Source organism: Serinus canaria, chromosome 13 (genome assembly GCF_022539315.1).
Source record: "Serinus canaria isolate serCan28SL12 chromosome 13, serCan2020, whole genome shotgun sequence".
Classification (NCBI taxonomy): Eukaryota; Metazoa; Chordata; class Aves; order Passeriformes; family Fringillidae; genus Serinus; species Serinus canaria.
In genome coordinates, this window is record NC_066327.1 from 4,217,773 (window position 1) to 4,232,932 (window position 15,160).

At 41.9% G+C, this 15,160-nt stretch overlaps 1 protein-coding gene across 4 annotated transcripts in view; it reads left to right on the forward strand.

Moving 5' to 3' along the window:
• Positions 1-15,160, forward strand: part of SLIT3 (slit guidance ligand 3) — a 526,251-nt gene that overhangs the window by 425,256 nt on the left and 85,835 nt on the right. For all 4 annotated transcript variants that reach the window (XM_030229266.2, XM_050979618.1, XM_050979619.1 and 1 more), the window contains 4 exons: positions 2,058-2,190; positions 10,951-11,019; positions 12,086-12,157; positions 12,328-12,399. In XM_030229266.2, coding sequence (XP_030085126.1) covers positions 2,058-2,190; positions 10,951-11,019; positions 12,086-12,157; positions 12,328-12,399 — 346 coding nt within the window. The remainder of the gene's footprint in view (positions 1-2,057; positions 2,191-10,950; positions 11,020-12,085; positions 12,158-12,327; positions 12,400-15,160) is intronic.

The following is a 15,160-nucleotide window of genomic DNA, read 5'->3' on the forward strand; positions in this document are numbered from 1 at the left end:
CTCAGTGATTCTTCATGCTTTGTTGGGTCTGTGTGGGTTTAAAAGAAAATACCCTGACATTTCTTTCATTCTCCAGGTAGTTTTTGTCTTCTGGTCAAGCAGACTTTAGAAAAACTAGTAAGGAGAACATTGCTTGATGAATGCCATGCAGCTTGTTGAGACCAGAGAGGCTGGAGGTGCAGTTAATCATCCCTCTGAAGAGACAATGAGAGTGATAGAAACTCCCTACTTAGAGTAAAAATTAATTCCTGTCCTAGTCAAGCAATCTGGCAACAGGCCCAGGTTCTTGAGCTCAGAGCTCAAGAGACCCAAGTTTAGTCATAAAAGAATAATTCCCTTTTAATTTGAGAGAAAAAAGCCCCAAAACCAACCAAAATCCTGGTCCACAGACTGACATTCCACACTTGGGAGAAAAGAAGAATCCTGGTGCACGAAATGTCATTCCACAGTTGGGAGCTCTCTCTGTCAGGCAGTAACTTGGAGTCGAGGCAAATGGAAAGTAGGTGGTGGCAGGGTGTGAAACACAGAACACAGGGGAAAATTAAATATGCTGAAAAAACATGCTCTTTCTGCAGGTTTATGAAGGACTTTGAATTTGGTTTCCAGTCATTCAACTCAGTGGGGAAGAAAAGAAAAAAAAAAAATCTTCTCTGTTCTTCTGTAGTCTGGTGGTGCCTCCCCAGCCCTCTGATTCCTACCCATACAGTTATGGTATAGAGTCTGTTATCTTCTATCAGGACTTCCAGTCTTTTTCTTTAATCTCAGTGCTCATGGGTGCTTCCAGCAGAGAGAAGAAAGAGCCAGATCTGTCTCAATGAGTCCTTGCATCAGGGAGAAGGAAGGAGCAGGCTGGGAGCTCTGGGTCTCAGCCTGGGCTGCCCGTGCTCACACACAGTTTGTGCTTCCCCTCCCTGTCATCCCCAGAATGTGCCACCAGTGTTTCCTTTCACATCCATCCTGATCCTGCTGCAGGCATGTGCCTTTTGTTTTGCAAAGCCTGTTGCTTTTGGGGAAAATCCATGCTTTAATGTTCTGATCTTCAAAGCTTTGGTTTCTACTGCAGAAACCCTATTGTTCTTCAATTACAAGATTCAATCTGCTGTTTATGGACCTTTGAAACCATTTTTGAGGAAAGTTGATATTTTTAAGTGTGCACAGATGGATTGCCAGCAGTTGGAAGTGTGCTGCTTCAGTTTGTTGTTTGCCTGGTTATCGTTGTCGAGAACAATGAGGCTTTACAATTCAGATCATAAACAAAGTGCCAGGCTGACTTTGAAAAGTAAAAAATAAACACCTAGAAGCTGAACTTTAAAAAAAGCTTCCAAAAGGAGAGCAGATAGTGAATATCATCTTTCTAGATGAATTAAAGGACAACGTGCTGGTCAAGCTCTCCATTTCAGTTGGTGGGGGAAGGATTTGGATTCATACACTGGATTGCACTATAATTTGCAGAATTATGAAGCAGATTTTCCTTAGGAAAAAAAATTAAATCTATTAAATAATATTTTAAAATATTTCTATTCAGTTTATGAGCTGTTCATGTTGCTGCCTAAAGAGCTTACATGAGGGCAGGGTGATCCAAGGGACTGGATCTAGTGTAAAATGAAAAGTAAAAAATAAACATCTTTGGTAGTGATGAAAAGTAAAAAATAAACCATCTAAAAGCTGAACTTTTTAAAAAAGTCTTTCAAAAGGAGAACAGATAGTGAATATCATCTCTCTAGAGGAATTTAAGGACAATGTGCTCCATTTCAGCTGGTGGAGGGAAGACCTGGGATTCATACACTGGATTGCACTATAGTTTGCAGAATTTCAGAGAAGTTTCTTAGGAAAAAATATTTTAAATATATTAAATAATATTTTAAAATATTTCTATTCCGTTTATGAGCTGTTCCTGTTGCCTAAAGAGGGTAGAGTGATCCAAAGCACTGGATCAGTGTAAAATGCTGTGGTGGTTGCCCTGGATCCAGGCTGCCCCTCCCTGGTCCTTGTCACCAGTCACCTTCAGAGTGGCTGCAGTGCTGATTTCCTCACACCCTGCCTCTGTCCCTGTGCAGGTAATGATGAGAGCAGCTGCCTGCTTTCCCCTCCTTGTCCTTCCCAGTGTACCTGTGTGGACTCCGTGGTTCGCTGCAGCAACAAAGGGCTGCGGATGCTGCCCAAGGGAATTCCCAAGGACGTGACTGAGCTGTAAGTTACCTTTTACCTATCCCCCCTCTCGAGAAGTTCATCAAACTGCATCCTAGTCAGGCTTTGTGGGTCCCTGGGGGCTTTGCCTTTGACTTCAGTCATCTGTGCTCTGGTGCTTCCTGTATGTTCTGCCCATTATTCTTATTCTTATTTGTCCCTTGACTGAATAAATCGCTTTGTAATGGGAACAGAGTTTATCTGTCCTTGTACCCATTAATTCTGGGTGTAGGAACAAATGCATTTATTAGTATCAAGTAATCCTGTAGTGCTTCTGTGAGAGCCCAAGCTCACAACAGGCAGTTTAAAGGGATGATGAAAATATGTTCCTGAGCTACGCAGCTGTGAGCTAATTATCCTCTGAGGAGATGAAAAAAAGGAAGCTAGTGGTGGAAACAAGGAATTCTTTTCTCCAAACCTCATGAAATGGCTAAAATAACAGATAATTAGATTATATTGCAAAGTAAATTCATCCTGGTTTAGAACCCTCTTTCTAGTTGTCTTTTCATCTATGTTTCACTAGGAATTTATAGGGGATTTTCTTTCCATGGAAAGAAAATATCCTGATGGAACTGCTTGGCTTAAGCAGTTGGCAGTAGAAATACTGAGCTTTTCCCCTTTAGGCCCTTATTCAAATCTATCCCAGGTGAGTCATTACTGAAACTTGTTACAATCTCATCAACATTTCTATGTGAAAATAATTGGTTGAGTTGGTTGGTATGTTTGATGAATTTTATAATGAACTAAAATCTGGTTCTGCTATTTTCTAGTACCAACTATTATTTTTACTCCCTTCACGGGGGGAGAATGGGGCTCACACTGTTTTTACCAGTGCTGTGGACAAATGCAAGGCTTTGTGGGTGCATGAGGGGACTGGAGGTGCCTGGGGTAACTCAGCATGGAAACTTTGCATTAATGAATGCATCCTTGGAACACTGTTGGCCAGGGTGTGGTTAATAGTGAATTGAATTGAATTGGAAGGCAATTCCTGGCCTGGATTCCTTTATACATTGCCAACAGTGTTAAGAATTCTGCAAGGTCATCTCTGCTCTGCTTTTGTTCAGGTCTCATTGCATTCAAGTGTAACTTGCCAGCAGTAAGGTATCACAGATGTTACTTTGATTTCCACTGCCACACGGAGGAATTTTTATGTTTAAATTTTGCATATTGAGTTCTGCTGATAATATCTGATACCCTGATGACATAGCTTTCACAAAAAGAGTAAAATTAATCTCACATTCTTAAGAACTGCTAAATTTCTTAACCATTTCTTGGCAAATGAGGCAATAGCCTGGAAGTGAGCAGTCTGAGTTCACAGGAGTTTACGTGACTGTCTTCTTCAGTAGGAGCCTCTTGGCTGTGCAAAGCTCTAGTTCAGCTTTCTACTTTCCATCCAGAAATGTGTCAGCAGACAGCCATGGACTGCCTGGCTCTGAATATTTCATATTCTGCAAATATAACCTTTGAATCTGTCCCAGCTGTCTCAAAATTCAATCCCGATCTCATTCTCCTCTCAACTAACATAAACTGAGCTCCTTATTTGTTTCTAAACCAAAAGATGGGTTGCAGGTACTGAGGCATGAAATTTCATGTGTTTGTGGAAACTGTGACAAGAATGAAGTAAGTAAATAAAAAATAATCAATCTTGCTTGCCTTTCTTCTGCTTCCAGACTGAGACAGAGATATTGCCCATAACCTGCTGTATCATGCAGGTTGCAGGTTTCCAGTGTGAAGTTACACAGGTTTGAGAATTTCCATTGTTGCTGTGATCAGCAGCATCTCCAGTGGGACCCAGCCTCTTGCCTCATCTTGAGGACAGCTGGAACCTGGCAGAGGGAACCCAAAAGCTTCCTGGGCACGGGGTGCAAGAGACTTGCCTTGTTCAGTTGCCCCAGCCCAGTCTCAGGTGCCAAGGACATGCAGGACTGCTGTCCCTGTGTCCCACAGCTCCCTCCCTGCAGGAGGCCTGAGCAGGGACAGGATGCACAGGAGCATTTCAGTGCAGTTTTTATGAATGCACCAGTCTGACATTTCTAACCTCCCATTGCTGATGTATTCATCTGCCAGGCACATTGGTTGCAGAGCTTTTTATTAAGCTGCAGTGCTTTTGTGCAACGTGGTTTAAGAAAAAGAGCTGTCAGGTGTCTGCTTAAACCACTCTCTTGTGGCTGAATGTAGCCTTCTCATAAATTTCTTTAAATTCTCTTCGAGGTCTTAAAATAGTCTTAAAAGGGGAATCCTTTCCTTGTAACAGGTATTAAATAGCACTGTGCAAAAACAAGCATGCCTCTTGCACAGGCCCATAGGGGAGATGTTGCCCTTTCTGGGTCAGATTTCACTGTTCACTCAGCAAAGAAGATCCCCAGCAAAGTTTTATTGCAGGGTGGGCAGGAGACACAGGCTCACTCCTTTCAGTGTTCATTCTGAGTTTCTGTTTCAATGTATATTTAGACAAGACATGTGAAAACCATTATCTCCTTCACATTTAGAGCTTGGAATGATAGGAGACATCCCTGTGTTTGGTTTGTACCACCCTTGGGAGCAGGGATTACCTTGGCAGGGAAGGCTTCCATCTAGAACAGAGTTGAAAAGACCATTCAGTGCTTTTCAAAGGAATGATGATGTAAGAAACTCCTATTTCCCAGTTTTTCCTTCAGAAAACCCTGTCAACATGGACAAGCTCTCTCCCAGCTTATTTGGGATAGGAAAATATTATGTTGTTTCTTGCAAATTCCTTCACTGTATATTCCTCCACTGTATATTTACATACTGCCTACATTTTTTCCCACTGTTTGCTTGCCCTGAAGAGAAACCCTGGGTTTTTTTGAACAAATTCAGTTTTCTGCTCCAGATGTTCAGAAGTAAAATGTTCATGCAATGAGCTAGTTTGGAACTCAGCCTTGCTGCTGCTTAGTGTTTTAGGCTTTCCTTTAATTCTGTTTTTTTTCCCCTAAATCTGTTTGAACTGAGTTTCCCATGCTCTTTCTCCTTTTATGTATTACCTCAGTGTGTGAACACTAGAATTTTTCCTTTTATTCACAAAAGTATAGTCTATTTCTAATAAAGTCTTATCTGACAGCATCCAGCTGCTTTTATGGACCTACAGCAAATAACATTTTGCACTGGGGAAAAACATTGGAGGCAATTATGTGGACGGTGTGCACAAGCTGTAACATAATGAGTGTGGTGTGTTTTAGAATAAATATGTACCAATCATGTCATCTCCAGGCTCCAAATGTTGTCATGACACTGGGCTATAGGATAGCACTGGTGGGATTGTTAGAAAAACCTGCACTCACACATCACTGTTAGTGATTATTTTTCCTTCCATTCATATCAATTCAGGCTAATCTTTGCATTACTTTTGCCATTTCTCTTTCTCTCCTCACAAACCTTCTCTCTGCTATTGCTGTTTCTTGTTCTGCCTGGTAGGTTCATGTATGTGACACATCAGTTTTCATATTTACTTGGAAGTATTTACCCCCAATCCCAACCTTTTTTTCCAGCTTCCAAGGCACTTGTGATTTCCTTAAATTTGTGACTAAAACCAGTGGCTTTTACCTGGGCTGTGCTGATCTATGGTACAAGTATGCCCACAGCAGTTTGGGTAGCTGTGGAATATTGTAACAGTTTACAATATTCCACAGCTATCCAAATTTTAAACAATATTTTTTTCAGCCTGCCTGTCTTGCTGCTGAAACTCTGGAGTGAGATATTTGATGAAAATCACCTGCTTGAGAATGCAAATGCTCTTGCTTGTCTGGCAATTCACTGTTTTACACAATGACCCCCAGCACAGGCATCAGGGGATTCTCCTTTGATAATAAAGGAGAGAAACAATTGGGTTTATGTGGTCCTGCTCATTTTCTGCAGAGGGGGATTCTGCCACTGAGAGAAGGGAGAGTTCTGGGGAGGATGTTTTAGTTACAGATGTGTGGTGTTAATCACTAGTGTTGGTTAATCACTAGTGCACTTGCTTATTTTCTGCTGTGAGGTAGGATTAGGAGAAAGGCAAAGCAGGATCAAAACTTTAAAAGGGTATAAAGAGAAATTTAATAACAGTAACTAAAAGAAAAAGTGATAAGAATCAAACCAAAACCTTCAGGACACTTCTCCTCCTCTCCCCACAACCTTTTCTTTCCCAATGACAATGTAAAGAAACAAAATGTAAAATTTCAGTCCATTTACTATCTCCAGAATAGTCTTTCTTCAGTTTCTTCTATTTCCTCATGAAATAGAGGAATTAATGTGCATTTCAAACCTGATAGTCTAGAATAACTAAAAAATATCAATATTACCAAATAACATGTTCAGTGACTGGTAAAGTTTGAGTCCATATCAGAAAGGTGACATTAGCACTGGCAGAGACTAAAGTTTGACTTTCCCCCAAACACAGCCATGTTTGTGTGTCAGACATGGAGGTTGTGCTCTGATGTACAAATGCAGCAAAACCCACAGTCCAACTTTGCCAAAACTTATGTAAGATCCATATTTGAACCTAGATCCACGCTTAATTTTTGTTTCCTCTCAAGAAACTGCAATTGAAGCTCTTTAAATTCATGTTTGTGGATGTTTCATCTTTCCCAGTCCAATTCTTTCCTAGACCATCATCTTTAAGAAATGAAATTTGACTCAAAAATTTTAGGATAGCGGGTATGGACATTTATAGTTTTGGAGTGTAACTTAATTTTAGAGCTACATAAAATTGCCAAGAATCTTGGGTTTTGTAATGCAACATTCTTTGTGGAATATTGAAAGGAAAGATTTTGTGCCTTTTCAATTACTGCCTGAAAACTGATTTCTCTCTCCAGTTTCTCCTCTTAGCAGGGATTGCCACTGCAAGTTTGTCTTTATGGCTGAAGAGACATCTCAGTTCAAAAAGGATTCCAGTGATTCAAATTGTTACACCATGCTCTGGCACCTTGGGCTGGTTATGTCACCTCCAGCCCAAGTGGTTTCAGTACAAAAATAGACAAGTGGGGGAAAAAAGAGCAGCTGTCATCTTTTATGCATAGCTTTAAATTTTTTATGTGAAATGTTGGTGTGTGTGGAAGATGCTGGATGAGCCCTGGGGCTGCTGCAGGCCTTGTCCCACAGTGCCAGCCCCCCTGGCCATGCTCTAGAACAAACCTTGCCAGCTAGGAAGGTGGTGGCTTTCTGTAAGAGAGGAACATATTTTGGGATTTTCTGGTTTGGTTCTTCTTCAATTTTTGCTCTGGTAATTGCTGTTGGTTACAAGTCATTATTGAGACTTGAGGATTCGCAGCAGCATTCACAGGGAAAACACCAAAAACCTCCAATGTGATATTTAAACAGAGCCTAGAGACCTTAGGAAGCAAATGAGGTTGTTTTGGATAACAGTCAGAGTCTATTTTAAGACAACTGACACTCAGTCTTGACTCTGTATATTAATAACTGATTCCCAGAATTAAAATTAGACATGTACTTTTCTTCATTCATACCAGAATTTCTTTGCATACCAGTCACCATGGACATCATATTCCTTTGGCTAAAGACTGGAAAGAATTAAAAATTTAATCTTCCTTCCACATTGACTCTTTTATGGCTATTTTGAAGGCTTTTTTGGCAGAGCATCTGGAGCTTCATCTCTGTTTTTTTTATTTATATAGATGTATTCATAAATACACAAAGTTTTGTATCTCTGCCCATTTGCCCTCAGGAATAATTCTTTTATGCACTATGTCCAGCTTCCAGCCCCCTTGCAGCCCCCTCCATCCTGCTGAGCCCAGCAAGGTGGGGAGGGGGTGCCCTGCACCCCCAGCTCTGCCAGAGGCTCCTCCCCTGCTGCAGCTGTTTGCCTCAAATCCTGCATCCCAGATCCTCCTGACACTTGGCAAGCTCTTATGCCCTAAAAGCCTTGGTTATTTCAAATTCCCTGCACTTAAATGTGCTTTCAGAATGAATGCCTTCAGCCTGGAAAATGCTGCCACGCTTTGGATAATGGGGTGAGAGGTTTAGCAGTGGTGAATTGTTCTTATGGATGCATGAAAAGTCTGTTATCAGTGCTTTTTCAGAGTTAAATTGTGTTTATTCAGAAACTCTGCCACTGGGATGAGAATTGCAGTTTTCTGCTAGCACATTTATATAACCATCACATTGCTGCAGAGCAAATCCAGAGCTATTCAAAGCAGATCTTCTGTAGGAGTTTAACTCCAGGGGTCTGCATGTCTGGGTTAGTCTGAGTCATGAAGCACTGGATTAAAATGTGCACCCTTGACTTTTGATTGCCCCAGCAAGCAGATGAGGAGGAAAAAACTTTGGCTCACTACCATGAGTTTGTTTAAATTGCAGGCTGTTTCATATTGAGATCAACAAGAGAATATCCTGAAAATATGTTCCTGAAGAATTCAACATATTGCAAGGGTCTCCTTTCCCAAAGGAAAATCATGTATAACTTTCAAATACATAATACATGACCTGCTTTTGATTTCCTTTAGAAATCCTCAGAATTTTACATTTGGAATAAAGACTAGAGCCTTACCCTGCCCTCTTGCATGGGTTTGAGGTGTGTGATTGTCTGGGATGAAGGGGAAGGCACAGACTCCCAGCATCCTTCTGCATCCACAGCAGACCATGGCTGGGGGAAAGAGATGTGGGTTGCCCTGTTAGAAACGTGACATGAGTGTCTAAATACTGAGAATCTCCAATTTATAGCGGGAAATTACCAAGGAACTCCATTTTCACAATAATTTATAACAGATTCAGCCCAAATCAAGCAAGTGTCTTTCCACTTGTGGAAAATGTGGATATCCATGGGAGGTGTAAGTGTGGCACAGCCAACCTGTCCTCTGGCTAGTGAGACTCTGACCCTGCTGTGCTGGCTGTGCAACTCTGTCACTCAGAGATCATTGGCAGGGAGAGGTTAATTAGTTCAGGAGGGATTTTTAATTGAGAAAGTAATTTCTTCTGGTTGAAAGGTCAGAAGCTGGTGTTCCCACATTGTCCAGCCTAGTGAGGAGTGGGGAGAGCTCCAGGGTGACTCTGCCAGGATGGGATCCTGTGCACAGGCAGAAGGGATCACTGTGAGCCTGGCTGGAGCAGTTCAGCTGGAGTTCAGTACAAAAGAGATTTGAGGCAGCAGAGAATGTTGGGAGGTCATTAAGCTGAAACAAAATGGGGGGAAAATAATGCCAGCTATAAAAGATATTATGTAAGAAAAGATATTATGTAAGAAATTGTTGGTTTTCATAGATTTTATTTTTTGAATGATGTAAAAATAAAGTTTGTGGGAAAGTATTCTTGGATTTAATTTACACAAGCATCTCTGTGCTGTTACAGTTCATGTAGAAAGGGAACATAGGGCACAAGGATCATCTATTATTATTGCTGTTTGCTATAGTAAGTGCAGAATAAGGAGGCCTGTTGCCAAAGACAAGGAAATTATGTGGAATAAAAATTCTTAACGTGATTATCAGATTCTGTTTTCAGCAGCAGAGGCAGCACATGAAGTGTTCTGGTGTCTGTGGGCTGCATTTCCTGGCTGCACTTGATTATGTTTCAAAACATTCCATATCAATTGCATTGCCCCATGTCTACCTCAGGAAATATCCCTGCAGCACCATGTAAGGAAGGGAAATATCATTTTCTCTTTCATCCTACCCATGGAGGGAGGAATGCATTCCTCCTCCACCGAGCTCTCTGAGAAGGATGGGTTGGTTTCCCAGGCAGATGTTGATTCTGGAAGATGTCTGGAGAAACATCTTGGCAGTGCCATGGCACCACAGCAGTCACTTTCCATTGGAGCCTTTGGTATCTCCCAGGGGTACCTAAAAGCCAAGGTTAAGGAAAAAAATCTCCAGCTCTGTCTCTATTTTGTTGTGATAAACAGGGAAACACCCCCATCCACATCAGCTGTGCAGACTGGGGTACCCATGCTCTCTCCTAGGCAAGCTTTTAAAAAGTACTGTGTTTTTTCAGGGGGTTTTTCTGAGTAACTCACTGATCATGTTTCTTAAGAGGAGAAAAACTGCAAAATGGAGGCTCCCTTTGCCTGTATGAGGACTTAGGATTATTTCCAAAGGCCCTACCATGCCTGTGTCTGCATAGAAATAGGTTCAGTGGTGTCTCAAACAACTTCCACACTGGAAGCACATGGTGTGTTGTTAAATATATTTAGTGCATGCAGGAGGACCCTCTGTTCCAAGAGAGCTTGGTCTTTGGTCTTTATTTACACCAAGTTTTCCTCCTGTGCCAGCCTGCTGTGAAAAGGAGAGGCAAGGAGGGTGTATTGCTGTGGTGGATGTGCCATCACACTTGTGGATGGTGTGTTGGTGCTGGAATGAGTGGGACCTTTTGCAGCACAGAGGTCTGGGAGTGCAGCTCCTCTTCCCTTTCTGGCTGCACAAGGAATTTCCATGCCCAGGACAAGGCTCCCTGGCAGGGTCAGGCAGCAGCCAGCACTTTGGAGAGACTTGGGAAAGGTAACTCCAAGTTCAGGGCACAGGCCATGCAGGTTTTCTCCCCTTCTTCAGCTGCTGTCACAGAAGAACCCAATGGTCATTTCTGTTTGCTGTAGGCCAGAGATCCTTTCTGCACTTCCAAGTTGTAAAACAAATCAAGTAAATCAGCTTGGCATGTGGGGAAATTCATTTATAAGGTAAAAGCTGTTAGAGTTTCAAAGCCATGAATCAAAGGTAATTTCATTAGTGACTGACTTTATGTTGTCCTCATTCATGGTGCAGACTGAGTGATGTGAGCTCTCCTTAATGTGTTTGTGTAATTGTCAAATGTGACTTTTTTCAGATACTTGGAAGGAAACCATCTGCCTGCTGTGCCGAAGGGGCTCTCTGCCTTCAGACACCTGACACTGATGTAAGAAACACGTGCTTTCCATGTCAGGGAAATTGCATGACTCTTTCTGCACTGTGCTATTGGTGGAACATAAATAATTGGTATTTCGAGTGAGCTGGGTGGAAAAAAAACCAACACCAAACCCCAACATCTTCTGTAATTTGATTTTGGAAAGAATTTCACAGTGGACCCTGCTGCCAGTGAATGCTCATAAAGAGTGAGGTGCCTGAGAAGCCCCTTGCTCTGCAGGACCCCAGAGGACAAAACTCTCACACAGGCTGCTGCAGTTTCACTTGGCAGATTTATCTGTAAAGGTCATTAGCAGAGGAGACACATTCATTTGTGCTAGATGAGGCACTGTTTAGAATGCTAAGGCAAAGACAATTTGCAAAGCTCTTTCTTCAGTGAAGAGTCATGCAGATAGAAACACAGCAAGACTTTGTTCTGTAAATTGCTCCCTGAAATACACAGGAGTGAAATTCCCTGCCTGAACTATTTATCAGGAATTTTCAAATGCAGTTGGAATCAGCTGTGCAGATGCTCCAGTCCAATTGGCTGGGCAACCTCAGACAAAAACAACATGGGTGAAAAATGTGAGTGCTTTGTTTTAAGAGTGTTTTTTTTATTTAGAAACATCTCTAATTTTTCTTTCCAAGGGAGATCAATAGCAACACAAAATGTTCTGGTTGAGTCTAAAAGACTTTTTAAAATGAAAAATGAAATTTTGTTCTAGTAGCTGTCAGTATGATGTGCATGTGGAAGTGGGGTGCCTTGAATGCATTGCAAAGCAAGTTGGAGCAGTAAACATTCAGCAGTGCTTGGATCATTTATTCATTTGTTCTTTTCATTGAATGCTGTATGCTGGAAATATGCCTAATGTTTCTCAGTCTGAGGCTTTTCAGGGGAGTCTGATATGCTTTTCCTTTAGAGCTCATTCAGAGTTGGTCAGAGAGTCCACCAGCTGACAATATGCAACTTTTCAATCGCTTCCAAGCATTTTGCTGTGCAGATATTATGAAATCTTTTCCAAAAGGCATTTTTCTTAATTCATACACGTAAATGATATTTTCTCTGTGTGTTTCTCCAGTGATTTGAGCAACAACAGCATCAGTGTCTTGGCCAATCACACCTTCAGCAACATGACTCAGTTATCGACGCTGTAAGTAGCCCAAAGTTTTGGGGACACCTTTAATTGCTTTTCCAACATCTAAGCTGATGGTGTATCCCTTGTTGCTTAAGCATGTGGCTCTCCATGCCTCTCTGTGGTTGAATTAGCAGTGAAATAACCAAAGCCAGCCCAGAGTTGTGACTGTGCTCTCCCCTCTGCAGCATCCTGAGTTACAACAGGCTCCGGTGCATCCCCGTCCACGCCTTCAGCGGGCTCCGCTCCCTGCGAGTGCTGTAAGTGCAATCCTCCAGTGCAGCTGGGCTGCAGCTCTGCAGCCTGCACCTGGGCCAGGGGGGGCTCAATGGGCAGCTGGGCACGAATCCCCACATCATTGGTGGCAATGTATTTGGGCTCTGGTGCAGTTTGTCCCGGAGAGCCAGAGCGGGTGAGTGCTAAAGGCACGATTTTGTATTTGCAGGAGGAGTGCAAATTCATGTGTTTGAATTTCCCTCAGGGTTTACATTATGGAGCTGTTCTCTGAAAGCTCTGCTGCAGGAACTATCACAAAAGCAGGTCTCAAAAAATCTTCACAGAATCTGTTTCTGCTGAATGAACAATGTTTGGGTGCCTCACAGGAAAAAACCTTTCTCTTAATCTGTATGCATTTGGCCATAGAGTGTGAGTTTCCATTAGATGCTTCAGCAAAAGTGTCTTTATGGAAAATCTCTGTGCATTTTCAGAATATTTTCCATTGGTTCAGATTTATGCAGGCAAGCTAGAATGGGATCTGGAGAGAAGTTGGAAGCCCCCACATTAAATCAGTGAATAAATCAGGCCAGTGCCTGGGCACCAGTAATGCTGAGATGCCTGTCTCAAATGTCCTTAAGTTGTGAATAAAATTAAACCTCATATTGACTGGGGGCTGCTCAGAGACATCCATGTGTGGTTTATTTCTTGGGAGGTCCTTTTCTGCACTCCTCCTTTCCTTCCAGTGTAGCTGCTTTCAGCAGCTTTCTGGATTAAACCATTTGTTTACAACTCTTGTGAAATTCATCCTTACATTGTGTCTGAGTGTGGGCTGTGGGCCTGTTCCTGACAGCAAGAGCCTCCTCCCAGCTTTCCTCAGGCAGCTGCAGGACTGGCTCCTGCTTCTGTCTCCTACCCACTGCCTCTCACAGCCAGAAACAAACCTGGGTTGGCTCTGTGGGCACCTGGCCCCACTGTCAGGTCAGGAGAAGGCACCTTCCCATGGCCCAGAGACACGAGTGGGTCACCAAGACTTGCACAGCAGCCCAAGGGGATAAATTAAATAGCTTGTGCTGAAGAAGAGAGAGCTCTGAACACTCAAAGCTCAGGACAGAGGAGCTGAAGATTGTCCTGAGTGCTTTGAAATTTCACATTGATATTTTCCATTAAAAAAAAAATAGGTGACGTTCAGCTGCAGAAGTTTGTGTTAATTTAAAGAGCAGTGGTTGTTGTGTGTATTGGTTCTATAAGTGTGGAATCAAAGTGTCAGCATGGGCAGTCCTGGGACTGTGGGAGCAATAAGGCAGAGCTGCTTGGCTGAGACCTTTCACTGTGGTTTCAGTGGTAAAACAGATATCTCAGTTTCAGCCTCCCAAATTACAAGACAGCTTTGGATTCCCACTTTTCATTAGTAAAAACAAGAAAGATACGTGATTTGGATTTGTTGCTTGAAGTTTGGCTTGGGCTCCTGATTTCTAGCACACTGGGATGGTCACATTTGAGCTGTTACATGAATCCTGAAATTCAGCCACAGATTAATATATTCTGTTTCATGGCCAAATAAATTATTCCATATGGAGCTGTCTTCTGGGCTGCTCCTGAGATGCAAGCTAGCTTGATTAAAGCTGGTGTGGGACTCTCTACCCTGAATTTTTACAGTGTGGATAAACCATGCCTCCCTCTTTCCAATAGCCACAATTTCTCTTTTCACTCCTGTTCTTGCAGGCCACATATGGGCAGAAACAGAGGGCAGTATTTTAATGACAACTGTTGTTTTTTTGGCTTTTTAAAATGATCTGCTAATCAAAAAGTATCTTCCTGCTTCAAGGGAGAAACCCCCCACTGCCTTGCACAGAGCAGTGAAATGGGAATCTCTGCCTCTGCTCCCTGCATTTGGAAGCCTGCAGATTGATTTGATTTATTATGGCCCACAAAACTCTGGTATCAGCTGCAACTTTTGCCACGTGTCATCACTGTTGCTACTAAAAACCAATTCTCCAAAGAGAAAATGGTTTCCAAGAGACAATAGGAAATCTGTTACTGTCAGATTTTTATTATCCATGCTCTCAGGGGAACTTGAAAGAGAAAACATCAGCAAAGCAATTTTCACTTTTTTTTTTTTTTTTTAATAAAAACAATATAGGGAACTCATTACTTTTGGCTGTGCATGCCTTTGGAGGTAGTAGACCCTTCCCATGAAGGTTCTCCAAATTCCTTTGTTTTCTGTGGTTTTGCCTCTGTAGTAAATACAGTAAAAAAGTGCTTTGAAAATCAGAATAATCGTGCTGTATGATGCACTGGGTCTTGGAGAGATATTTCATTCTGAACTCCCTTTCTTGGACTTTTCAGCATGAGCCCAAGTGAGAAAACTGCAGAGTCAACATGTTTATGTTTAAGCCCCAATATCTATCAGTGTTTACACAATCAGGTCTTTAATCTCAGCCTTCCCATGGTTTATCCATAACAGCAGCCAAAGGGTGCAGGAGAGCACAGGACATAAAGTCTGGAGAAATTTTTTAATAAGCAGAAGTAAGTTTCTGAGCCAAAGCTATTACAGTGAAAAGTTGTGGATTTGTTTTTCAGTTAATTTGTCCAAAGCTAGTCTTCTTAGAAATGAAATGTAAACAGATTAAGGAAGCTGAGATTGAGACAAATTAGAAGTATTAAAGCTCTCTGAATGACCTGAACAGATTATTTTAAAGATCATTGTGTAATCACATATTTTTATATGTGACTTAGTTAAGAGGCAAAGTCCAAAAATCAAAATACTTTCTAAGGTCACTAAATAATTGTCCATGTTATAGTTAG